Source organism: Triticum aestivum, chromosome 3D (genome assembly GCF_018294505.1).
Source record: "Triticum aestivum cultivar Chinese Spring chromosome 3D, IWGSC CS RefSeq v2.1, whole genome shotgun sequence".
NCBI classification, from domain to species: domain Eukaryota; kingdom Viridiplantae; phylum Streptophyta; class Magnoliopsida; order Poales; family Poaceae; genus Triticum; species Triticum aestivum.
Genome location: NC_057802.1, coordinates 460,289,165 through 460,314,059, shown reverse-complemented (window position 1 = coordinate 460,314,059; position 24,895 = coordinate 460,289,165). Strand labels below are relative to the sequence as shown.

The following is a 24,895-nucleotide window of genomic DNA, read 5'->3' as shown; positions in this document are numbered from 1 at the left end:
CTTAGAAAACAACATATTTCCAATTTTTTATTTTTGTTTCATTTCTTTCTTCTTAAAGAGCAATACCAATGCCATTAATTCATTCCTTCCTAGGAAACTTCTTTTTAGAGAAAACTCCACTATTATGTGCTTATCCTTTTGTATTATAAAAAATGCAAAATCTGATTAAATTGTGTGTCAGTTTTGTCATTATTTCCTTCTTTTTTTTCTTATTAAAGGGTGACACTAATGCCACTATTTCATTCTTTCATGGAAAACTTCATTATTTTGATTTTCATAAGTACAGATGATGTTGATCAAATACCAATGCAACTAATTCATTCATTCTCTGGAAAAATCCCTCTTTTGCAAAAAAAAATCCACTATTACATGTTTATTCTTGCATATTATAACAAAGTGAAATTTCTGCGTAAACTGTGTGCAAATTTTGTCATTTTTTTAATTTTTCTTTATGGATAGTATCAAAGCCACTAATTCATTCCTTCACAGGGAACTTCTTGTTGTAAAAATCACTATTATATGTTTATTCTTGCATAGTATAAAAAGGTTTAGCCTCTTTGTAGTGTCCAAATTTTGTCATTATTTATTTTGGTTTTTTATTTCCTTTCTTCTTATAGGGTAGTATAAATGCACTAATTCATTCTTCAATAGACATTTTTTAGTGCCACTTGTTTTTTCATTGGACAGGCACACAATACAAAGAGATGGATAAACATTGTGATACAGATGTCTTCACATTTTATCTTCATTTTTATTTATCTTCTTTGTATCTCTTGCATACAAGTATGGTTTTTTATGCAAATTCGTAAGATATAGTACACTATTTGTGTGTACAAAAAATTACGTTTTTTTTAATTTGTAGAAGTCTGTTTCTTTGAAATTCAAAAAAGAAACAGGCATCATAGTGCCGATGCTGACATTATTCGGTATCTAGCATGTGATGTGGCTGTGCGTTAATCTACTCCGAGCGAAGCAGCGAGCTAGTGCGTGCATTACCTGCGCACCTGCCACAACCCTATAGCCCGCCGAGCCAAATGCCTGGGCCATCGATCAACGTGGACGGAATAAAAAGGAACTGACCCAAATTATGAATTCCAGTCACCTGACCCCTAGCCACTCATTTTTTTTAACAACCAACTGCATTGCAGTGCAACATAGCATCCCCGACTCAACTAAGAGCATCTCCAACAACCGCCCAACGCGTCACACGCTAAAAACTATTTTACCCCTTCGCCTGGTTTTGCGCGGCCGGCAGCGCTGGCTCCAACAGCCGCGCTAAAATGCAGCGTGCGCGCGCCGCTCCAGCAGCGCGCGCGACTCGCCGGGGTATTGCATATATTGCATTTTGGACACAAAATGGATTTCAAACATTCAAAATGCAATGAACATGACATATAAATTTCACACAAACAAGTTGATGAATAAAAGTTCATGCCCACAAGTTCAAAATCATGCCCACAAGTTCATCCAATCAAGTTCAAAATGCAAACCAAGTTCATGACACAAACGAAAGACACATCAAGCCTCGTCCTCGTCTTCGTCCTCATCTTCGGAAGACGATTCTTCCTTCTCCGAAGATGTTTCTTCCTCCTCATCATCATTGTCATGCACCGCATCACGTGAAGCTCGGACGGTGTTGCCAAGATCTTCAACGGCATCTTCATGGGAAGGTGTGTGAGGCACACCGGAAGACATTCCGCCCATGGCGGCCGGAGGTGGACCCATGCCTCCCATGAGAGAAGCAAAACTCATGCCTCCTGGCGGCCATAGCGCCGGGGGGTGCTCCAAAGCCACCCATGCCTCCCATGGTCTCCATGGTAGCTCCAAAGCCACCCATGGCATCTAAGCCGCCCACGGTACCTCCGAAGCCACCCATGCCTCCCATGGCGCCAAGGCCACCGCTACCCATGGCGCCAAGGCCACCGCCACCCATTGCGTGAATCATGGGCAAGATTAACATACTCCTTTTGCGCCTCATTGAGGATATATGTGTCCAAGAAGAACAAGTGCTTCTCCCATTCCAACAATCTAGTTCGCTCCTCATTGCTCACCTTCCTCTCTTCCAAAGCCACCTTCCTCTCCTCGGCCGCCACCCTCCTCTCCTCGGCCGCCAACCTCCTCTCCTAGGTCGCGACATCTTGGTTCCTTGCCATTTTCCTCACGTCGTTGGCTTCTTTTCTTGTCTTCACAGTAGCTTCCATAGCATTTTTTGAGCTCATCATCTCCTTTCCTCTTCTTCTTTTCTTTTGCGTCTTTCTTGCACCCATCCGGTCGTTTTGTCTTAGAGTATGAAACCGAGTTGGGTGTGGGGCTTCTCTTGCCGTCATCACTTGATGCATCATCATCCTCCTCCTCATCATCATCATCCAACTCAATTGTTCGCTTGCGTTTGTTGCTCAAATCCAAATCATCCAAATCATCACGCTTCTTCCATTTCTCATCATCCTTCAACACTTCATAGCAATGAGGCAAGGTAAATATCCTTCCTTTCTTGATCTTCCCCTTCTTGGTTCTCTTCTCCTCTCCTTTGAACAAGTTTTGTGCAATGTTGTACTACATGAAAACAAAGCAACTTAGCACTTCAAACACCAACAACAAGTATCATGAACATGGATGAAATGCCACTAACTCTATCGTCCTCATTGGTGCCATTTGGGTTCAACTTGTCAACTGCCTTTTGTGCGGCCGCCCACTTTTGACAATCCTTGTTGATTGTCGACCACCGGGACCGAAGTGATCGCTCGGAGCGATCAATTCCACTCATGTTGCGAACATCAAAGTGTTCTTGCATCCGCCCTCAATAAGCATCTCTACTTTGATCACCTCCAACGGATGGATCCCTCGACACTTGCAACCAAGTATTGCATAGTAAGATGTCTTCGGCGTTGGTGTAATTGCCCGCTCTTCCTTTCGGCGCGTCGACAATGCCCTCACCATCCTCGTCCACCTCGAACTCATGGTCTTCGAAATGCATGTCATTGGTTTGAGACCAATGCGAATTGTTGGAGCCAACACCCATAGTTGACATGTATGCATCATCGTTGAGACTACAAAATATATAGAACAATGCAAATAAGCTATCTATATGAATGCATTCAAAAAATAACAAGAAAAGAAAAGTTGGAAATTTTTTCTACCTTTGGGGCATATCGTCGAACACGTTGTGCGCGTCGACCGCCGGCTCAACGAGTGAGCTCGCCGGCGCTTCGGTAGCCGATGCGCCCGTCACACGCCCTGCAAGCTTCTTTCTCCTCGCCTTCGAGGTGCCGGAGCCGTCCGCCGCCTTGTTCTTCTTCGCGGATGTCTTGCCCTTCTTCGGTCGCGCCGCATTGGGGAGCTTCGGGGGAGGGGGGGCGGCACGGGGCGGCGCCGGCGCGACGCCACCCGCCGCCGAGGTCATCCGCGGCGGCATGAAGAGGCCGCGCGCGAGGCCGATGCTCGGAGGAGCTCCGGCGGTGGCGAGGCCAACGCTCCCCGCGCTAGGGTTTACGGCGGCGGCGGCGGCGGTGGAGGGGTCGCGGCTGTAGGATGGGGTGAGCGGGGTGCCGGCGCGTGCGTCCATCGGGTCAAGTTCGCCGGCGCCAGCGCGCGCGGGGCGAAGGTGGCGGGGAGGAGAGAGTGCGGCGCGAGCGCTCATGTGTGCCGCGCGCGGAAGCGGGCGCCCCAAATACACAGCGCGAGTTGGCAATTCGGACCGCGCGCCCAACTCCTTATGCCGCGCGCGGTTATTGCGCGCCCGCTGGAGCTTGTCTATATGTTGCGCGCGTGCTAAAATGGCAAAATTTGCGGCGCGGCGCTCGTTTAGCGCGGCTGTTGGAATGCTCTAATCAAGGACTAAACATTTTCTCACTGGCCTTGTTTCAAACAAGAAACAGTTTCTTCCTGGGCATAATGGTCTCGGTGGGCCGGGCACGACATGTAAGGACGGCGACGACGGTAGGAGTCATATGCTCCGGGATATTCTGCACGGTAAAGAGAGTAAAATGACCGCGTCGGCGTCGCGCACGCACCAGTGGAACAGCGGCTACGCATGTCCGCCGCCTCGGAGTCAGGGCAAGGGGAGGAGCAGGGTGGAAAGAGCGTAAGATGGATTGTCGAGGAGCACGCACATCAAGCTGCACCAAGCAAGCACGCACAGTCACACACACATACACAGCGCTCACGCGCACCCGTCAGCTAGGCACACGCTCATCTAGCCTAGGCACCACATGGTCAAGAGAGCGAGCAGGATGCAGTCGTCCTGTGCTCACCATCCTGCAGTTGACGCGGGCTGATGAATCTAGTGGCATAGAATGGCAGGGCACTGACACAAGGTCAAGGTGCATGCGTCTCGACCGGTTTTGGAGAGTCGAAACTGGAGAGGGGCATGGGCGAGCTTCCGCGGTAGCGGATGCACCACCTGATGCAGCTTGGAGGCGCCACCATGTGACGTGCAAGCTGCTGGAGGGCGTCGTCGCGGACGCGAAAGCGTCCACCGGCATCATCCTCAAAACGCTAGACGCGCTGGAGCGGCCGAAACTGGTGAGGCTCCGGCATGACCTAGCCACACGGGTGTTCCACATCGGCAAGCCCCCCTGTTCTTCGCGCGGCCTTTGCCGAGAGCAGACTGTCGCGGCAAGACCTGAGCTGCTTGAAGTGGCTGAAAGCTCGCCCTGCGGCGTCGGTGCTGTACGTGAGCTTCAAGCCTTCAACAGCCCGGCGTGCATGTCAGCGCGAGATCCAGTAAAAACGGCGTCGTGTCGTTCCTCTTGGTAGTCCAGCCGGGCCTGGTCGCCGCAGACGGGCTCGCACGGCTGCCGGACGGTTTCGAGGTGGCGACGCGCAGGCACGTCATCGTGGTTGAGTGGGCGCCGGAGGAGGGATGCTCCGGCACACGGCCGTCGCCGGATTCTGGACGCACGACGGAGAGCGTGTGCGAGGGGCAGCTCTCCACAAAGACGACGCAGGACGGCGGACTGCCGACGATCTGGGCAGCCGCACGGTTACTGGCTCGAGCAGGATGTGCCGGGCCTGATGGTGGAGGACAGTGCGGATGCGTCGCTCGCGTGGCGAGGCCATGTAATTTGACGCATCGCCTGGGAGCCCTGCATGGACACATTCTCGTGCGTCGGCCATGATGTTGCCAACGACGGGTGGCTGTCGTGGCCGTCCGCTATGGTTTCTTCGCCGTCGTAGAACTTCAAGGGCTGTCGTCTGTCGACGTAGTAGCCGTTCAGTGGATCACCGGAGTGGACGGAGAGATCGCCTGCACTGCCGTCTTCCGTCGATGTAGACAGCACGCCAGAACTGAGCGGCCGGCAAGCCGCAGAGCGGAAACGCCGCCCTGAATGAACGCCAGGCAACTGACCAGGCACATCAGCGTCTGACGTCACCGACGAAGAATCCGCAAGAGGAAGACGCATGCCGGCATGGCGCACACGGGCAATAACGGCCGCCCGAATCCCAGGAGGACGACGCCGTCCAGACCGGGCAGAAGCAGGAGCAACCATCGCCGGGTCAGCAGATGGCACCACTAGTTGGAAAGAAAGAGCAGAAATGGGAGGAGCTGGAATGGAAGACGGACGCACAGCGCAGCCGGTATTTATAGCCAGCAGCAGAGAGGCAGAGCACAAATCTCTACTCTTATAAAAAATCCTGCCATCTTGTAATATAGACCGTCCGATCTATATCTAACGGATAGAAAGCAAACTATGACAATTTTACAAAAAACCCCGCACCTCTCTCCAAATTTACAGATAAGGCCTTGTCTCATTCATCCTTATCTCTCACAACTTCATTGCTGAGCAAATAAAAAAGGAAGTCTCTGGAACAATCTGGCATGGTGGCCGCTGCCGGCGCTGTCCATCCCCATGCCTCCGCCCAGTCCAACCACCGGTCACCACCACGCCCCACTCCTCCTTATCTCTCATCTTTCTCGAGATATCATTTTCTCGATGAAATTCTCGAGATACCTTTTTTTCCATAAAATTCTTGAAATATTATTAGTTTTTACACATGAGATTACTCCTGCATGGGTCAATCACAACAGGTGTTTTGTAAAAAAATGCATCTTGATGTTCCATGCAATGCACGGGCATCTTGCTAGTTGAAAGCAAATACCGCACATGCTGCAGAATCACCGAGAAGGCTGTAAAAAAGGGGCAACCGACACTGTGGTAGAACCAGAAGGCGTGGGCGGGAACCGACCCCAACACAGCGTACGTGGCGGGAAGAAGGAAAGAGTTGGAAGGAAAAAGCAAGCATCCATGCAGAATCAGCCAAAAAGAGAATGGAAGCCGGGAGGGGAACTTTTGGTCTAGGGGATATATGCATCCTATATGGGAAAAAAATAGTAATTCAACAAAAAGTCAAAAAAATTTGAAAATATTTTTAAAATAAACTTGACCTTCTATTATACTTATGAGAAATAAAATCCACAAAAAAATCCAGAATTCTTCAACGCGCAGCTGCGCTATGTAGACGTCGCGAGCGCATGAACCCCAACCGTCCGATCCGTCCCGATACTCGTCGTTCACCTCCCACACCTTATCCATTCATCCAACCTCACACGCGCCGTCCCACCGGGCGACGCGCCCCTCCGCTGCGCTCCTCCTCCCGTTGACGCGCGCCACGCCAAGCACACCCTCGGTCGCCTCCTCTTCTTGCCCACTCCCGGCGACGAGCGCCGCGCCCAGCACGCGCCCGGCCGTCCCCTCCTCCTGCTTCCTCCTGGTGATGCACACGGCGCCCGGCAGGGCCTGCTCCCCTGGTCCCCTGCGCCGTTGGTCGCCAGCTCAATCTACCTCCCTCCGGCATGGGCTGTCCCCGTAGGTTGTGTTGTGCGAGCTCTGCGCATTAGGTCGGCCATCTCTCTCTTGATTTCACAAGGTCTACCATCTCCCTCTCTTGATTTCGTAGTTCAACTTGATTGTTGACCAAGCCAATTGTCCAGGACCACCAAAAACAGCAGCAGACGCCGCCGGCGGCAAGACACACACACATAGCTGGCCTTCAAGGCGCCACAGCTTGCAGTATGCTGCACCAAATTCAGCCGAGTGCCCGTAAGCATGCAGGTTTCTCTCCAATCCCCCAACCCCTTTGCTTCTCCATTTACTCATACTTGTTCTTGCTAATCTGCTCCGATCTGCTGCAGCATTTGCCCCCACCACCCCGTCCCCTTCGACCCAGACTTGGTGTTTCTACCACCCGTAGTGACGGTTGTTTCTGCTATTGCTCCAACCAACCACGAGTTGCTCGCTTCACAGGAAACGTTACTCCTCATAATCCATCACTTCAAAATCCTAATTAGGCAACTTTCTATTCATTTCAGTTGACACATAGTTTCTCTTTCATTCTGAACACTCCCGTGCATCTCCTAGTGAGCCTATGTTTTTTTAACATCCTAGTTGTTACTGTACAAAACTAATGCCTACTATCATGGAACTACTTGTGAATAGTTGCTCCAGTTTTTAACATGGTTGCCTAGAATTAAAGGCAAAGTTGCTTTAATTTTTATGGAATTGATAAGCGCTTCTTCTAGTTATCTTCAGTCTACCATTTTTTTGTGTCATTCACGAACTGATTCTTACTGTCAGTGAGATGTTTGCAACTAGTTGCTCCTGTTTTTATCACGAGTTGCCTACAATTACAGTTAGAGTTGCTTCAGTTACAGTTAGAATTGTAAGCATTCTATCTATATATTTTCAATGATCGATCTGTGACGTGCTCATTTGAATGGAAGCTATCTCTTGGCCAGCCGGGCGATTAATTTGTGTGGCAGTATCGTCGAATGATTTTTTGGCCCTGCTATTCTTGGTTGCATATGTTAGTTAAGAATTTCCTTTGGATCCTGTATATAGCCACATGGTCTTCCATTTATTTTTGCATGTAGTCGTCGTCTGGTTGATGAATATGTAGAACAACGTGTGATTTTGGGAAAATTATCACACAACAAAAACACACAGTAAAAGATACCATACTTGCCGTACATAGTCTGCATCCTTTGTTTATGCACAATACATGAAAGATGATATAGTTGCCTATAATTAACCATACAGTTGCCTAAAACCATGTATCTCATTGCCCAATCTCATGAACAGAAACATTACCAAGACCACGATTTGGCCAACATCCAATGGTTTTAGATACCTTTCAATTAAGTTTGTGTCATAGTGGTGTGTCAAGAATTTCTTCTCTTCGGGTGGGATCCCTTGGTATGATCATAAACACTTGCCGAATGATCATAGAGGGTGGCGGGATGGAGTTGGTAATGGGGACATAACTAAAACCATGAAGTTTTTTATGAGATTAAGTTTATCTGTGAACCCCTAAAAAGCAAATATGTGTGTGTTCTTTATCCCTTTTTCAGGTGTCATAGTTGCGCACATTCAACTATACAGTTTCCTAGAACCATGTATCCAGTTGCCCAATCCTCATGAACAGAAACATTATCAAGACCATAATTTGGCTTATATGTAAAGGTTTTAGATACCTTTCAATTAAAATTGTGGCATAGAGATGCATCAAGAATTTCATCTCCTCAGGTTGGATCCCTTGGTATGATCATAAATACTAGGCGAATGATCATAGAGGGGGGGCAGCGTGGAGCTGGTCGTGGGGACATAACTAAAACCACGCAGTGTTTTTAGGGGATTAACTTTATTTGTAACCCCCTCCAAAACTGAACATGTGTATGTTCTTTATCCCTTTTCTAGGTGTCATAGTTGCCTACAATCAACCATAATGTTGCACAAAATCATGTATTCAGTTGCCCACAATCAACCATACAGTTGTCTAAAATCATGTATCCAGTTGCCCACAATCAACCATACAGTTGTCTAAAACCATGTATCCAGTTACCCAATCCTTATGAACAAAACAATTATCAAGACCATAATTTGGCTAATATGAAAAGGTTTTAGATACCTTTTCAAGTTTGTGTCATAGAGACGCGTCAAGAATTTATCTCCTCAGGGTGGGATCCCTTGGTATGATCATAAATACTTGGCGAATAATCATAAAGGGGAAGCAGGGTGGAGTTGGTCATGGAACTAAAACCGTGAACTATTTTTAGAGGATTAAATTTATCTGTGAACCCTCCAAAAATGAATATGTGTATGTTCTTTTACCCCTTTTCAGTCATAGTTGCCCACAATCAACAATACAGTTGCCTAAAGCCAAGTATCTAGTTGCCCACAATCAATAAATAGTTTGCCTAAAACCATGTATCCAGTTGCCCAATCCTCATGAACAGAAACATTACCAAGACCATTATTTGATAAATATCTAAAGGTTTTGCATACTTGTAATTATGTTTGGGTCATAGAGGTAGAGTCAAGATTTTAGAGGTGTAGCTAGTCAATTGGTAGTCATGGTACCAACTTACAAGGATCATCCGCTGATAGGTAGTCATACTATGAAAAAAATGAGTTACTTTCCTGTAACACTAAAGTTGCCTCTATAGCACACAAAGTTGCTCGGAAAAAAAGTTTGTTGAAACCTACTCATATGGGATCTAGTTTTGAAGAACTCGTCGCGAGAAACCCAACGGTGAAAACGGATCTGAATTTTGACACCCGAATCAAAAGTTACAACTTTTTAAAGTTTTTGATCCCATAATAAATGCAGGTGGGATATATAACGTTGAGCACATGGGACATGACGTTTTCCTTTTCCAGGTGTTCCTGCGGGACGCGTGGGTGCTCTTTCCTATTATGGGAGAGTGCTCGCTCCCCCGACTAGGCGCTCGGGCGCCGCCTAGTCGCGTCCAAAAAAAATATCCTTTTGACTTCTTTTCAAAAAAGACAAATTTTTGACTAAAATAGTATGAATAGTGACCTATAATAGCAAATAAATTTTGTCTTTTTTGCTGTGAGGTCAACTTTTGTTTTTTTTTCGTCGACATTTATATATCAATGCAAAAGTAAGTCAAGTGTTTTGTCAAAATATTCTTACCTATTTTGACTTTTTATTAAAATATTAAAAAGAAATCCCCATATAGGTGCATATACAACCAGGAACCAAAGTGTATTTCCAATAAAGCCGTGGCCAACTCAATCTCTCCATGACCAGGACATGCAACCAATTAGGAACTGAGGAGAGAGGAGGACATGCAACCAATGGAGACCGGAGCCCTCAATTTACTATGTTTTCCAGCAGAAATCGCTATGCGCACCCGGACGTGTACCTGGCCACATCCCCCACTAAAGCACGTGTCGCCCACCTATTGGTCCGATTTTGGCTGATAAGAAAAGTCAAAAAAACCTGGTAAACTAAACCTGGCCAGGTTTAGTATATTTAGAATATATAGAGAGAAAATCAAATCTTTGGTATTAAATCAATGTATACCAGCTAATGGAAATGCCTTCCTGATTTTTTATAGATTTTTAGCCGGAATTGTTTGGTTTCCAGAAGTGTAGTATCCTCCTTTTCTTGCCAATGACCACCTGCCTAAGTATAACTTGATTTCCACCGAATATTCCCTCCCCCGAGCCACGGCTAACTTGATTTCTTGCCAATGACCAGCTGCAGCAAAGAGGATCCAAACAGACCCACCAGCACTCGACTTACAGCCCGCAAGTAGCCCACCAGCCCACTGCCTATCGATGGACTGGACTCGTGATGGGCTGATGCCTGATGGCCATCGAAGGAAGACGAGATGAAGAAAACTACACACTTCTCAAAAAAAAAAAAAAAAAAAACTACACCGCCTTTCCTCAAACAAAAAAAAAAAGGCGCCCCGCCGCCCCCACCCCTCATCGCGGTTCGCCGCCGCAGGCCCTTCGGCCGCGCGCCGCGGCAGCCGGTGCAGCAAGAAGCGGCGGCGGCGGTGGTTGTCGTGGCGGAAGAAGGTTATGAAGAACAGGAACGGGCGGAGAAGGATGATTATTGCAGAGGGATTTAGGGGTTAACGAGCCGGAGGAAGCAACCCGCGGCGGGCAACGCGTACGGGTGGAGGAACCACATGCGCGCGCCATCCAGTCCAAATTGCTCGTCGCCAACATCCAAGGTGAGGCACTGCCATGTCTATTATCACCCTCTACTATTTCTATTGCTGATGTCTGAAATCGATGATCAAGCGATCGCTAGTACTCCCCCCGTCCCATAATAATAATAATTATGAGCGCTTTTGATGCTACATTAGTGTCAAAAACACTCTTATATTATGGAACGGAGGGAGTAGTTTTTTTTTTAAAGGTATCACTACTAGTCAGTACTCAGTAGCACCTCTTCGGCCATGAGATTTTTCTGAATTTTTTGTAGCATTTTCTGATAAGAATGCCTGCCTTAATATTCATAAGTAGTAATGTTGCATAGATTTGCATGATTGTGTTTTCGAAGATAGAGAAGAGGGTGAGGGGCTGACGGCGATGATCACTTGATCGGACTTGCCGGTGCTTTTGCAAAGGATGTGGAGCTGTTCTTCAAGAGCAGGCCTAACTGATAAACTATGTTGAGGTGAAATGTAGATGTTATCAAGCCGTTGTTGATTGAACTGCTAGGTGCAAGCAGGCCTCAAATTCGACTTCTGATGAGTACTGAACTGGCAACCGAATCACTAGGACTAACACCTTGGCCGTGTTTGAGTGCTGCTAGGCCTCGATATGATGGACAGCTGGATATTGATGGCAGTTGGAAATGCCGACGCCAGGTGCTGACGCAAGGCTGGTTAGATCACCAGCTACATTTTTCTTTTCTATTGTTTAACGCATAAGTTATCTCCTCAGCATGTGTATTAGTTTAAATTGTGTTAGAGCTTTTGTAGGTTTGAAGAATGTTAACGAGCATGTTATCCCCGACTTTTTGTTTGAAAAGAAACCATGTAATCCCTTAACTTAATTTTTGATAATTTGTTCCCCTGTTGTAGTTGACGAGCACACTGTTTTCTAGGAAATAATTCCTCATTGTCAAGACATAGAAACTGAAAAATAGTAATAGTGAGATAAATGTATGTTGCACTCATTGGTGTCACTCTGCGACTTTGGGGGTGGGGGTGGGGGAGGGGTGTATTGTGCTGGGTTACGTTCAGTTGACAAATAGAGTTTACTCGTGGCGTCGATTTTCTGTTTGCCTACCCACTAGAAAAAAGTAGTGGTGCAACTATTTTGCCCCTTGACCTGTTAGCTGTTACTTCTTAGAAGTTTTAGTCTCCTTAGTGCCTTATGTTGACTACCTGATCAACTATTACCATCAATGATTTCCTCTTACATCATTAAATTTAGTTAATTATGACCTACCAAGAAATATGCAACCTCTTCTCTGTCATATGTACAAAATATTTTGGTACATAGGATACTAACATCAATATGAGTTAACTTCAAGTTTCTCTTTCAGGAAAACACTGAAAGCTGCCAAGATGCCACTGCACATAATATTCCTGTATTTTTTGATTGTGACCTTTCATCATCATCCAATTGCCTTTTCAGTCAGTGCAAGATTGGAGAAACTTCATGGTCTCAAAAACAGTTGTACTTTCAAATGACAACTGACAATGTCTTTCTGCGCACAGGGCATCTGTAAAGTAGTAATGCTAGAGATAAGTGTGCGAAGACTTATTCATGTTTGGTTGATGTCCCATCCACAGTCGATTAGCAGAGTTTGCTCTGCTACTGTTGACATAAGTAAAAAGAATCCGTCTTCCTTCTGAAACCGAACTGGCACTAGTCTCTATCCCTTCTTGTATCACATTACCTCCTTCCTTCTTCAATACAAACCATTTTGTCCCTGAAATTTGATCATGCAAGGATGAAATTAGAACTTCTTTTCAAGGACAGGAACTGACCATAACTTGGTAGGTGCCATTTTTTTTTAGAAAAGGAGGATTACCCCCCGCCTCTGCATCTGAGCGATGCATGCAGCCATTTTATTAATTATTCACAAAGACCTTACAAAGTAGTACATCAGATAGTCTGAAGCCACCATCCTAGCAACATATGTCACTATTTCTATCCACTTGATGAAGGTGTGCCGATAGTCCGAGCCTAATACCAAACAGACATCGCACAAATGCCTAACATCTAATGTCGGAGGCCCCAACCAAGCCACATACTGGGTTTGGGGTATACACCGGTCCGACGCACTCTCATGTGCTGTCGCCGCCATCTTCCACCAATCCATCTTCAGAGCAAAAACTAACGCACCGACCTTGCTAGGCCTCTCTGCCATCAACGCCACCATGACGCCAGACAACGTCCTCCTCCTGCGCGAGTCCATCTCCTTGCATCGGACACCGAATCCCCATTGCACCACGCCGCCGAGATCCGCCGTCTTTGATGTGGTAAATGAAAAACCGCTCCACCACTTGTCTCCTCCATCCAGCCGCTGCTCCAAAAACAATGCCCCCATGAGGGAGAACGACGCCTAAAGTGTCGCCATCGTTCGATCCGGGAACCCCGGGTCTAGGTTTTCACCCGGAGCAGCGCAAGCTAGTCGACGGTAGCTACAGTGGCGATGTCTTCATCAAGATAATGACGCGAAAACGCCGCCATCGCCTGCCCTGACCGAAGTCATAGCACGGTTTTCACCGGCAGCATCATCTCCCACTCGGCGCTGGGACTGGATGTGTGATGCCACAACCAGCTGGCCGACCACCTCCGGCGAAGGAAGTAGCCACCACCGCCACGCCGAGGGTCGGAGCCCCCGACGTCCTCGTGTTGCGGGTCGAGCCCAGGAGCAGTTTGCCATTGACGGAGCATGGAAGACAAGCCAGCAGCATGCACGGCCCGCCGAAGCCCATCTGAGCCCAGATCGGCCGCCGCTGGACATCCCGCCGTACGCCGCCGCCTGCTTGCTGGGCCTGGCCGCCGCCGCCCCGCACCACGCCGCCACGCAGCCGCCGCAGAGCCGCCGTCCAATCCCGCCACCAGCGCGACCGTACGCAGCCCCACCACCACGCCCTGCGCCAGAACGAGGCGTCCCTGCCAAGGTGCCGCGCCCGCGCCGCAACAGATCAGGTGAGGAGGAAGGAGATCCTCGCCGCCGCCGACGCCGGCCGGGCTTCGCGCCCTGGCGGCGGCGAGGGGAAGATGGGGAAGCGAGGGGGCTGGGCTGGCGGCGCGTTAGGTTTCGCCCTGTCTCTCGCGGGAGAGACGGGGCGAAATGATTGGAGAAGTGCTGCTCACTGCCAATATTGGGACAATTGAAATATATTGACGTCGATGTATTATTGATCAAAATTCTCTTACTAAAAGTAAGTTCACTGTGAGCAGGAAGAGAAATTATCAAGTTAAAAACAGATGGAGAAACGAAAGTCTGACACACTCACAACTCCAATAATGACTTGAATTTTGTAGCCTCTAATTATTACTCCCTCCGTTCGGAAATAATTGACGTGTTTCAACGGAGGTAATAGTATTTACTTAAATTTCTTCCAAAAAAATTCAGATACTTTCAGCTAAAGAAAGACAGTTGGCTCACCCAGGTGTTGTAGGTTTATGATTTGAAACAGTCACGTCCAACAAAATTATATTCCAATACACATCCATGGATATTTTACGTAAACTAATGCAACAAGAATGCAAACTATTTGGAAGATGGACTTATTTAGAAGCTTTGATATGTTATTAGTCTAGTAGCAAAACATGCACAGATCTGGCATATCTCTGGCTATTACAGGATAGGTTGCTCAAAAGAAATTCACTATGATTGGGTAGTACCATGCTCAAAGTGATTTAGTTTGACCATGTTATTACATGCAATACTCATCCATGAGAGAGATGTATCATAATCTTCATGCGTGAAGTGAGATTTCAAGGCGATGGTCATCCCATGAAGACCAGATATAGCAGATTGACATATCAACCTACTTATCAAATTTTGCTAATATATTTCAGAGTTGCCTATGAACTTCACATGGTAATCACTTTGCATTTTGTTCATAAGTTATTGTTAATGTAGACTACCTTAAGTATATATTCCAAGATCCCTTGCACCAAAAAGAGAAAAGAAGCAGAAACACCTAAGTATATATTCCAATACCTATTCTGCAATAGAGCATCACTGCTTTGCCGAATTTTGATATGCATTAATTATAACTGAATGTGCCAATCCAAAAGCTAGAAGTCCTAAAACACGTTAAGTTTGGAAAGGCATCTCAAATGTCTAATCGGAATGAAGAAAACGATCGCCAGCTAAGTTAGACCTATGTGCTAGAACATGCATCTGAAGACATATCTGAACCTGTGGATTGTTTTAGGACATTAGTGCATCGATTGATTGACATAAATACTCCGTATATTGAGATGATATGCTCTGTATTGGTAAATGTACACCATCTCTGTATATTGAGATGGTATGCTCTGTATTGAGATAAATACTCTGTATTGGGAAGAAAAAATGGAACCCGTTCTCTTGACTGTCAAAACAACTCTGATCAGTGTTCTCTCCTGATTCAAGAGGTGAGCATGGTGGGAACCCCCCTCGTCCTCTTTCGGTCCAGTGCAAATTGTGCAGCAATGAGGCCCATAAGATCTTTGACAGTGACATATATCTTGTACATCAAACTGTCTTTGGAATATGGCAGGGAAAGCATCTTCTTGTTTATCTAATTTCAGCACCACAGTACTATTGGGGATCTTAATGTACGAAGATAAGGGCTACTTGGCCAAGTTCGTCGATTCGGAGATAAAGCCCAGCAAGTTGATGTAGAGGGACCATAGTCCCCTTCTGGCAAGCAGCATATCGTTGTCCGATTACAGTACGTATTCTACAACCATTCCTTTCCTGCTCCATTTCTGTTTAGTACTGCTGCTCTCTGCTTGTTATGTTGATCTAAACCGGCGATAGATATCCAAAGTAAGCAGAAACAGGATATCAAGAGTGTGTTTTGTCTTTCTCTTCCTGTTCTGTTGCTGTGTACAAGTCTATATCTTGTTAGGTATAACAGTTTGTTGCTTCACAAGTGCGGTCAAATTAATCTTTGTCACGAGGTGGTACCACTTAGGCAAAACCTTCTCTCTCCTTTTCGGAAAGTTAGGGTCATCTTGTTTGGCGTATGAGTCTAATTCATCTATCGTTGTATGACCATCTGAATAATAACTGCCGTATAAACAAAGTACTAGCCGTGAACGTACTGGCAGTCGGCAGTTGGTCGTCCATGCAAGCAAAAAAATATCTTTGAGTAAGGCGTGGCTCCGTACCTTATTGAGCTGATTTTATACAGAAAGGTTCTGGCATCAACTTGCCTGTGTTTGATAATCGTCCTGCACTTAGTTGGAGCATATTCCCTAGCTGTTCATTCTCCGAGCAATTTCTTTTGGTTTTCAAGTAAGAGCATATTGCAACGAGTAGCACCTTATGGTATAATAGAAGGCCAGACAACCTTTATAGGGACTATTGGCTATGGCACACAATTCAGCAGTACGACAAGTCCTTGATGCCCTTCAGTCTGGACGATCTTGTAATGGTAGTCGGCTTATATGGTAGAATGGGCATAAATGGCACTCTCTCTTCACGGGATATGGCTTTTAAGGTTTTTATCATCAAATTTCCACAGTAATGTATTTTTTTTCCACAGTAATATATTTGTTCAAAAATATACTTTCGTGCGATCAGTCTGAATAGTTTGTGCACATCAAGGAAGCTCGATCATTAAAATCGTGCAATGTCATGCGGTCCATTCTTTGTTGTTATGGTGAAAAAAATCAACCCGTCGCCTTTTTCTCATGGAAAAGGAGGGTTTTCCCCAGCCTCCGCATAGTTGATGCATGCTTTTGGAGAAAACGGGGTTTTCCCTTGATTTCCATTACTAGAACCCAGGTAGAAGTTCCTGCAAAACCACCAGCTTATGGTTGGTGCATGTATTCACATCACTTACAGTCATCTTCCTGACCTTCCACTCCTCCAGTGGTAGGGGGATGTGACGGATCCCTCCTCACGTACGCCATCCATCCAATGATCCAAGCCTGATGATTCGACTGCTTAGGCGACTTGCCAAACATTAGCGGTAAACTGTTATCATGCGGCATCGCCTGGACTAGTCTTTTTTACTGCAGCGGGAGGGAATAGTGCGCGTGACCCTACCCAACCCTACCCTGCATCTTTCTTTCAGTGCACAACAGCACTACTAGCTCTGTAGTGTACGCGCCAAGCCCAGACCCTTCTTATACCCGCGTCCCTCCACTTCAACCTCCCAGCAAAACACACGCACACGCACACAGTCCCCGCACGAGCTAAAGGCACCCACAGGCCTTTTCATTTCCACGTCCGGAGGAAGAAAGTCCGTCCGTCCGGCCGGCCGGAAATGTTCCGTCATTCCTCGTCGGCGCCTTCGTACGGCGACGCCTACATGCAGGAGGCCCTGACCGCCGTGCCGACCCTGATCCCTCGGTCTGCCGCCGGGGGATACTTCGACGGTGGCAATGTCGGTGGAGCGTTCCCTCCCTTCGCCGCCACCGCCTCGTCTCCGCCGTCGTCCTACTCGTCGTCGCTCCAGTCGTCGTACTACAACAACATCCACAGGAGCATCAGCGCGCACTCGCTCCCGCTCCCGCTCCACATCCAGCTCGGTGATAACCTCAACGGCGGCGGTGCATTCTTCTCGTCCTCGTCCTCGTCCCCTCACCAGCAGCTGTCTTTGCCACCCATGTCCTCCTCCCCGTCCTCCTCCTGCGGCGACTTGTACGATTTCAGCAGCTCGGCTTGCACAGTCCGCCGCGTCTTCAGCACCGGCGATCTCCAGGTACGGCGCCAGAATCCGGTAACTTGCACAATTGCGATCGATCGGGCTGTCTGGAGATCGCAATTGAGCTGTGGACTCTTGTTTTCCTTGCCTTTTGCTGACAAAACTAATGAAGCAGGGGATGAACGGATCATCGCCGGTGCCGTCAGGCGACAGCTGCGGCCAAGACGCCGGAGGAGGGCCGTTCTCGCAGAAGGTCGGGCGATACAGCGCAGAAGAGAGGAAGGAGCGGGTGGAGCGATATCGCTTGAAACGCCACCAGAGGAACTTCACCAAAAAAATCACCGTAAGTACCATCTCGATTCTCCATCAACACCCTGCAAATGCACACCGTCTCTTGCCACTAACGTCTTGCCATCATTGGCTCTGGTCCGCCAGTACGCGTGCAGGAAGTCTCTGGCCGACAGCCGGCCGAGGGTGAAGGGCCGGTTCGCGAGGAACGGCGAGGCGGAGGCGGAGACCGACGACCGGGAGGCGTCCGACAACAGCTACGACTACTGCGGGTACAGCGAGCCCAGCAACCAGAGCACCGGGAACAGCCGCTACCACGGCCAGCAGCATATCAAGGACGACAGCGTCTGCAACGGCACCGCCGCAGCAGCGTTCGCTGGAGCCGGCGACAATGGCGACTGGTGGTGGCGGGCACCGGGGGCGGAGGGGCCGCGGCAGGTCGGCTTCGACGTCGACGAGGAGCTGTGGGCCACCCTGGGCGACATGTTGTCCGTGAACCTGGCCTCGTAGTAGGCGATCGACGGCACGGCATGGAAGGGTCGGTGGAGCCGTTAGTTGTTTTTGGTGGGCTCCGTCCGGCGCACCAGACGGCAGCACTACCATAGCCCGATCGGTCAGGTCAGGGTGGCGGCTCGGCCAGCTGCCGTGTGCGCGGCACAGTGCAGCCATGGAGGTCAGAGTGGCGCCCGTTGACCTTGTCCCCCGGGGCTGTATTATTGTAACCTTTAGCCAGAAACATCATGAGAGTCGGAGACAAAAGGAGAGAGAGACCGATCGCCTTCCTCGTGCTAGACTTTGAGAACAACTTGTGTGTGTTCCGTGAGTTCCCGGTTACTTCCATGTATAAAAAAGCTTGAAAAATTATGTGCCCCACTCCCGGGTCCAAGTGCATGCTCCTCTGTCGTCCAAAACTCACCTGAATTCTCAGTGCTGCTTGCCGGCTCCCCTGCAACCTTCCGTGCTCGTTTTGTGTTGCCCATTTTCCTTCTCCTCCGACTACACTCAACTGTTGTCGATCTCCCAGTGGCAGGGGGGCACCTGTTTGTAACAAAGTCCACGCACTACATGGGCCATGGCCAGTCAGCGACCGTGACAGGACAAGACACGACACGACGCTTCTGCATGCAGTTCGCGCGCATTTCTTTCAGCTCACACTAGCGGCTTGCCCGACCCGGCCGCGTACGTGGTTGGGTGGGGTTAGGCTGGCCGTTCCGTCGTCGTCGGAGATGGATCGATCGCAACGGCGATGGGAGGTCAAAGGGGTACGTGCGTCCGGATGGATCGCCGTCTCATCGCCGGAGAGCGCGAGGCGCCCGTGACTGACGCGCAACCATCTCCATCTCCTCCGTGGCGACATCTACCTCAGCTTTTTCACGAGGGGTTAATGGCCGCTTCTCGGGCCTTCTCATTGGCCCTGCCGCACGCATGTGATCAGTCCCCGATTTGGTTAGCTGTTCGTTCGCAGCCGGGTCAGCTCAGCTCGTGCGCGCGACACATGAATTTCACCGGGATCATTGCATCTCTGACTCTCACAACAGCAAAAATCATCTGTGCTGATGATGTTTTTCCAGGCGGAAGTTGTGATGTTCTTCGCTTCGTTGCTGCAGAAACACGCCTTGCTTGCAATTTTAGCATGCATAGTGGGACTGCCGTACCGGATTCCAGCAATTTTAACTCACCGATTTCCCAAAAGACAAGGCGGCGGCAAGTGTACATATGTGGAAAAGAAAATAAAACTGCGGCCCGTGGAATTTCAGAGGGGGATAAGGTTAGGGTTTATCGCGAACAATTTACTCCACAAGGGGCAAACATTCGATTCGCGGGGGCTGCCTCAAATGCAATTAATCTGTATTGGTGGTACGCTACAGCGGCCTTTTGACCACCAAAAAGCAGAGCAAATTTCTATCTTCAGAGAATAAGAGCAGGCACCAATTAGTTGCGCCTCTAAATGTAGCAGGACAGGGAGATGTAGTAAAAGGACGTTCAGGGAATGCACTCAACTGGAAAGAAAGAATTCAGTTCCAGTGATCCAATCCTCACCCTCCCTATCTCGAGTATATTTTCAGAAATTGCGATTTGGGAATCATCCATCAAAGAGTTAGAAAGAAAGACGGAAGAACAAAGAACAAAGAAGGCCTTTAGGCCGATCGCAACGGGCACGATCGATCCATCGTCGCAGCAGCACCACGGCCCAGGACAAGATACCGCGAGTATGGGTCAAACGAGAATAAGAACCCTAATGGTGGCTGTCTTGGGGACTCAAATCATTAGGACTTAGAGCGATGGAGAAGCCTCTTCTATGCGTGCTTTCCAGTGAGTTAACTAATACTCGATGCTACAAAATACATGAAGCAAAGAGACCAGCATATGCCTCTTCCGCACTTAATTAGCAGAAGGCTGCCTAGCTCTCTCGTTCATCGCTGTCATTAGTTGTCACTGTCACCGCTAATTACCGGCAGTAAAAGAATGGGGTTTTGACAACCTTGGTAGATTAGCCGCAAATGGTAAAACTGGCAGAAGCCAAACTCATCTACATATTGACATGTGACATCACTGAGCATTAACCAGGATTAATTCAACTCGAACTCTACTATGCTAGTGCATGTGGAACCTTTTTGCATGTGACGATGGGATTCATGTGATCAGTTGCCTGATTAATTATGACATGAAAGTGACCTATGCATCTTTGAACTTAATTACATGATGTCCACATCGCCGGTCTCCCTACATACTACTGCCCCTCTGCTGTCAGTTATAATCATCATCATCAGTTTTTTAATCGCGCAAGGCATTCCCAAGCTCACATGAAGGCCACTGCAGTTTGAATGCTGCGTATATAGGGTAGGATAATTACCAAAAGGGATTACTAAGCTAGGAGAGCCCTATAACTAAGGGCGCACTAATTCCCCACCCCATAGTATTTTAGAGCAAGCAGCAGCATGCATCTCCCTCTGCCTCTTTGGAATTTGTTGCTTTGGCCAAGGCTACCTCTCTTTTCCCTTCTTCCCTAGAGCTGCGGAGTGTGGCTGCCGATTCTTTGTCGGCCGCTAACAGGGGTACTTTGCGCTGATAATCTTGTTAACTAGCTATGATTTCAAGTGTAATTAGTACTCTTTGTGGCACAAATTCTTATGCAATGTTGAGTTCATGGATATGTGACTGTTTTCTGAACGTGCCACCGTAGTATTAGGTAAAATGCCGCATTCCGAACCTGCTAATCTGAGCCCTTTTCAGCTAACGGCGCCGCGCGACAGTTGATGTTGGCTAATCTCCAGGTAGAGTAGCTACATGATGATGAGAGTGTGTTTGGGCGAGGCATATTTCGTAGTAGCACCCAAAGCAATCGACTGATGAATTTAGAATTAGAAGCACCAAACCACTTTCTCCAGTGGAGGAGGAAGAAGAGAATCATGTGAGGTGTTGCATTCGCTAGCTATCTATATAAGCATATATTATGTGTCTTCGTTTTCTTAATTAATTGTGTAAGTTTCTTACACGAGAAGGCGAAGTGGAGGCCCATGAATCAAATGATGGCCTTGCCTTTTTGGACAAATCAATCATTACTAAAACACATGGGCTGAACATCTGAAAGTGCACACTTGGATGCTATTGTTGACCCTAGTAAGAAATGTAGCCACGTAGGGAGTAGCCCACCCTAACAACCCTGCACCAATTAGAAAGCTCTTACCTGGGGGTTAGAGCAAAACAAAAATGATGTGATCTTTGCGCACTCAGCAGAGGGATCCTGAATGGGAAAGTATCATTAGTCTGTCAAAGCTAGGAGTCAGAATCAAGTTTAAGACACTGAATGTGAGAATATGGTCAAAAGATTCCATAAAAATCCCTTCCTCAAGTGGGAAAGGGCATGGTAAAAAGTATGGAATCAGCTAAGCGCGAAATATGTTTACTGGTAATAACAACAGAATCAGCAAGGACATCATCAAGAATAAAGACAGTGAATGTGGGAATAAAGGAGTGTTTGTTAGTATAAGTGGTAATAATAATGGTCCTTGAAATTCCCACAATTGCCAGATTTAAACAAGTAGTACTAGCTAGTGGTTGTTTGTCACTTGCGAAAAGTTAATTATTACTAATGTAAATTCAGTAGCTTAAGCATCTCTGAATCGTGCATGACAGCAGCTTGAATGTGAAAAATCATATTTATTATGATGGTCAAACGACTTCTGCAATACTCTTTTCCCAACAATGAACATAGTCATGTCCGTACGTATAGGCTGGCCTGTGGCCCCCTGGGTCAGTTATGCCATGGGCCGACGTCCCGGCCTATGGGCCCTATGAAGAGAAGGACTCGAATGACTCTAAGTATGTGCCAAGTAAGCCGGTGTCCAGGAGGACTCCTCCACAACCCTAACGGACTAGGATCCTGTAAACCCTAGACCCAGGTATCCCATATAAGCTGGGGCAGGGCTAGTCGATAAAACGTGAGAACATATAGACTACTCTCTGTCCCTCGATCACCTTGTGCACCCCTATTTATCCTTCAATACAACATGAGCAGGAAATAGGGTTTTACCTCGATCCCGAGGGTCTGAACCTGGGTAAACCATCTCATGTTTCCCCTCTGATGTTCGTCTAGCTGGAGTACCCTATTGAGAATTTGTTGGATATAACTCCGACACCTAACAACTCCAACAAAGTATTTCTTGCTCGGTTATGCCTTTAATAGATGTAGCAGTCCTCTGCTAGTGGTGTCTCCATTTACTGCTTTGCCAGGTCAAGCATCATATAACCCGGGGGACTTCTGCGAAAAATCTCCAACCCTAAACCCCATATTCCTAACCAATCCAAAGAGCCTCTCCTCCATTAGATCTAAATCACCGCCCTTCACCTTGCGACCCTAACCACTTCAACAAAGTCTCCTCCCTCAGCCCCGTCTTCGCACTAGTAATCCTAAAATTTCCAATAAAGACATGATGTTGAAAAACATGATGAGCAAAGTCAATGGTCGCCACATGGGCAAATTAAAAACAATGGATTTTGGGACTATATAACGTTAAATTACTGAAAAATAAAATAAAAAACATTTTTACCCGAAATAGAAAACTATTTTTGGGGAAGGGGTGGGGGATAGAAAACATTTTTTAAGCAGAAGACTACTCTTTTTAGAACATAAAGTAGGAAACTATTGGTCAGGAATTTTTTTTAGAATCGTTCGGGAGATTTTCTAAGTAGACCGAACCCAACAAGCCCACGAAGAATATATCCCAGCCCAAAAAATTTATCTGATACAAAAGGAAGAGGGCTTCTCATAGGGGCACGGCTATGTGCCGCTCGAAGCGAGCTGGAAGAAGCACTCGCCCACATCGCCTCGTACATGTGCCAGGTGGGCCGCCGCTCGCGAGTAGTAGGCGTGAGTTCGGGAGCGTGCAGGCTAGTTTGTTTTTCTTTAAAAAATGTTTTTATTTTATTTTATTTTATTTTCATATTTTCAAAAGATAAAATTTCTTATAAAACCATGAATTTGAAAGAAAAAATGTTGAACACATAATAATAAAATGTTCAAAAGAAATGAAAAACACGTTAATCAGACATTTAAAAATGTTAAACATGTATAGAAAAATGTTTCTGATATCTAGAAAATGTACAATGTGTATTAAGAAAAGTAGACATCAAAACATATATTAAAAATATTAATAATGTATAGCATAATTTTTAAAAATGTTGATTTCAAAAAATTGTTAATCACGTTTTTTTCATGGTAATATGTGTCTCATTCATATAATAAAAAACAAGTTACAAGTCACGTAAACACCTAGCCTTTGCACAAAAGACATCAGCAGAGAAAGCAAAACACAATCAAAATCGGATAATCCCATGAGCTTGATATCAATGTCTGTCACCTGCCTCCATCACTATTGCAACAGCCACCAAAAGAGCATGTGACAGATCACCTCTTCGCCCAACCCCGATGCACCTCCGTCATCGATATGCACTTTTTGCGGACTTCCATGGGAGTTTACCAAAGGTGAAGCCATTATCGTTGGAAGAACCAGACCATAGAAACACCCAGGTGAGTCATCAAACCCCAGATCTAGCCCTGGCTCGACAATGATGTGGGAGGAGGAAACCATCTAGCAGCTGCCAACCATGAAACCAGCACATGATCCACTGTCTTCCAGTTGACGTCGATGCAGATCACTAACTGCATCCGCTCTTGCACTACCTCCTGATCTCTGTGCTGACTCTGGAGCAAATGCCATTGCAACGACGAAGTTTAAGGACATAGAGGGATATCATTGTCGCCACACCCACAAGTAGAACATGTGTTTGAAAAATGATAATCATGCATTTGAAAATTGTTTAACATGCATAAAAACATGGTTCATGTGTATATGAAAAATTTAATGTGTATGAAAAAATGGACATCAAACATATATTAAGAAAATGTTTAATCATGCATAACATGTATTAAAAAATGTTCCCATTTTATACGAAAATTGTACAATTTGTATGAAAAAAATTAGACATCAAAATATATATCTAAAAATGTACTCCCTCCGTCCCATAATATAAGAGCGTTTTTTACACTAGTGTAGTGACAAAAACGCTCTTGAATTATGGGACGGAGGGAGTACTAATCATGCATTTTAAAATTGTTAAAAGTTGTATAATAAAATGTTCCTGTTGTATATGAAAAATTTAAAAATTATCTATCAAAATAAGTAGACATGTGTTGAAAAAAAAAGGAAACTAAAAAACCCAAAGAAACCTGAAAATGAAATAAAGAAAAAACAAGAAAGGAAAGAAAAAAGAAAAAAACCGAAGAAACCGATCCAAAAATTTTAAAAAATGAGAAACTAAGAAAACCGATGAGAACCAAGAAAGAAACAAAAACAAAAAAAATGAAAATAAAAACAGAGAAAAAAAACTAAACCAGAGAAAACGGAGCGAGCTAATGAACGCAGCGACCCGAGAGAGCGAACCCAGCGGCCGAGCGAGCAAAACGCGTCAATGGGCCATCCCATACGGAATCAAAGTACGGGCGGG

At 46.7% G+C, this 24,895-nt stretch overlaps 1 protein-coding gene and 1 long non-coding RNA gene across 2 annotated transcripts; both read left to right on the top strand.

Annotated features, from left to right (window-relative positions):
- The first annotated feature begins 6,496 nt into the window (after positions 1 to 6,496).
- LOC123079666 (uncharacterized) lies at positions 6,497 to 11,782 on the top strand. Its single transcript, XR_006438061.1, has 4 exons — positions 6,497 to 6,838; positions 6,932 to 7,052; positions 7,133 to 10,987; positions 11,320 to 11,782. It is a non-coding gene; the product is annotated as an uncharacterized lncRNA (long non-coding RNA).
- Positions 11,783 to 17,095: 5,313 nt separating this feature from the next.
- On the top strand, positions 17,096 to 18,772 carry LOC123074950 (zinc finger protein CONSTANS-LIKE 2). The gene is made up of 3 exons (XM_044497670.1): positions 17,096 to 17,656; positions 17,775 to 17,942; positions 18,035 to 18,772. Exons 1-3 carry the CDS (start codon positions 17,219 to 17,221, stop codon positions 18,395 to 18,397), a joined length of 969 nt encoding a protein of 322 aa, XP_044353605.1. The 5' UTR covers positions 17,096 to 17,218; the 3' UTR covers positions 18,398 to 18,772.
- Positions 18,773 to 24,895: the final 6,123 nt, after the last annotated feature.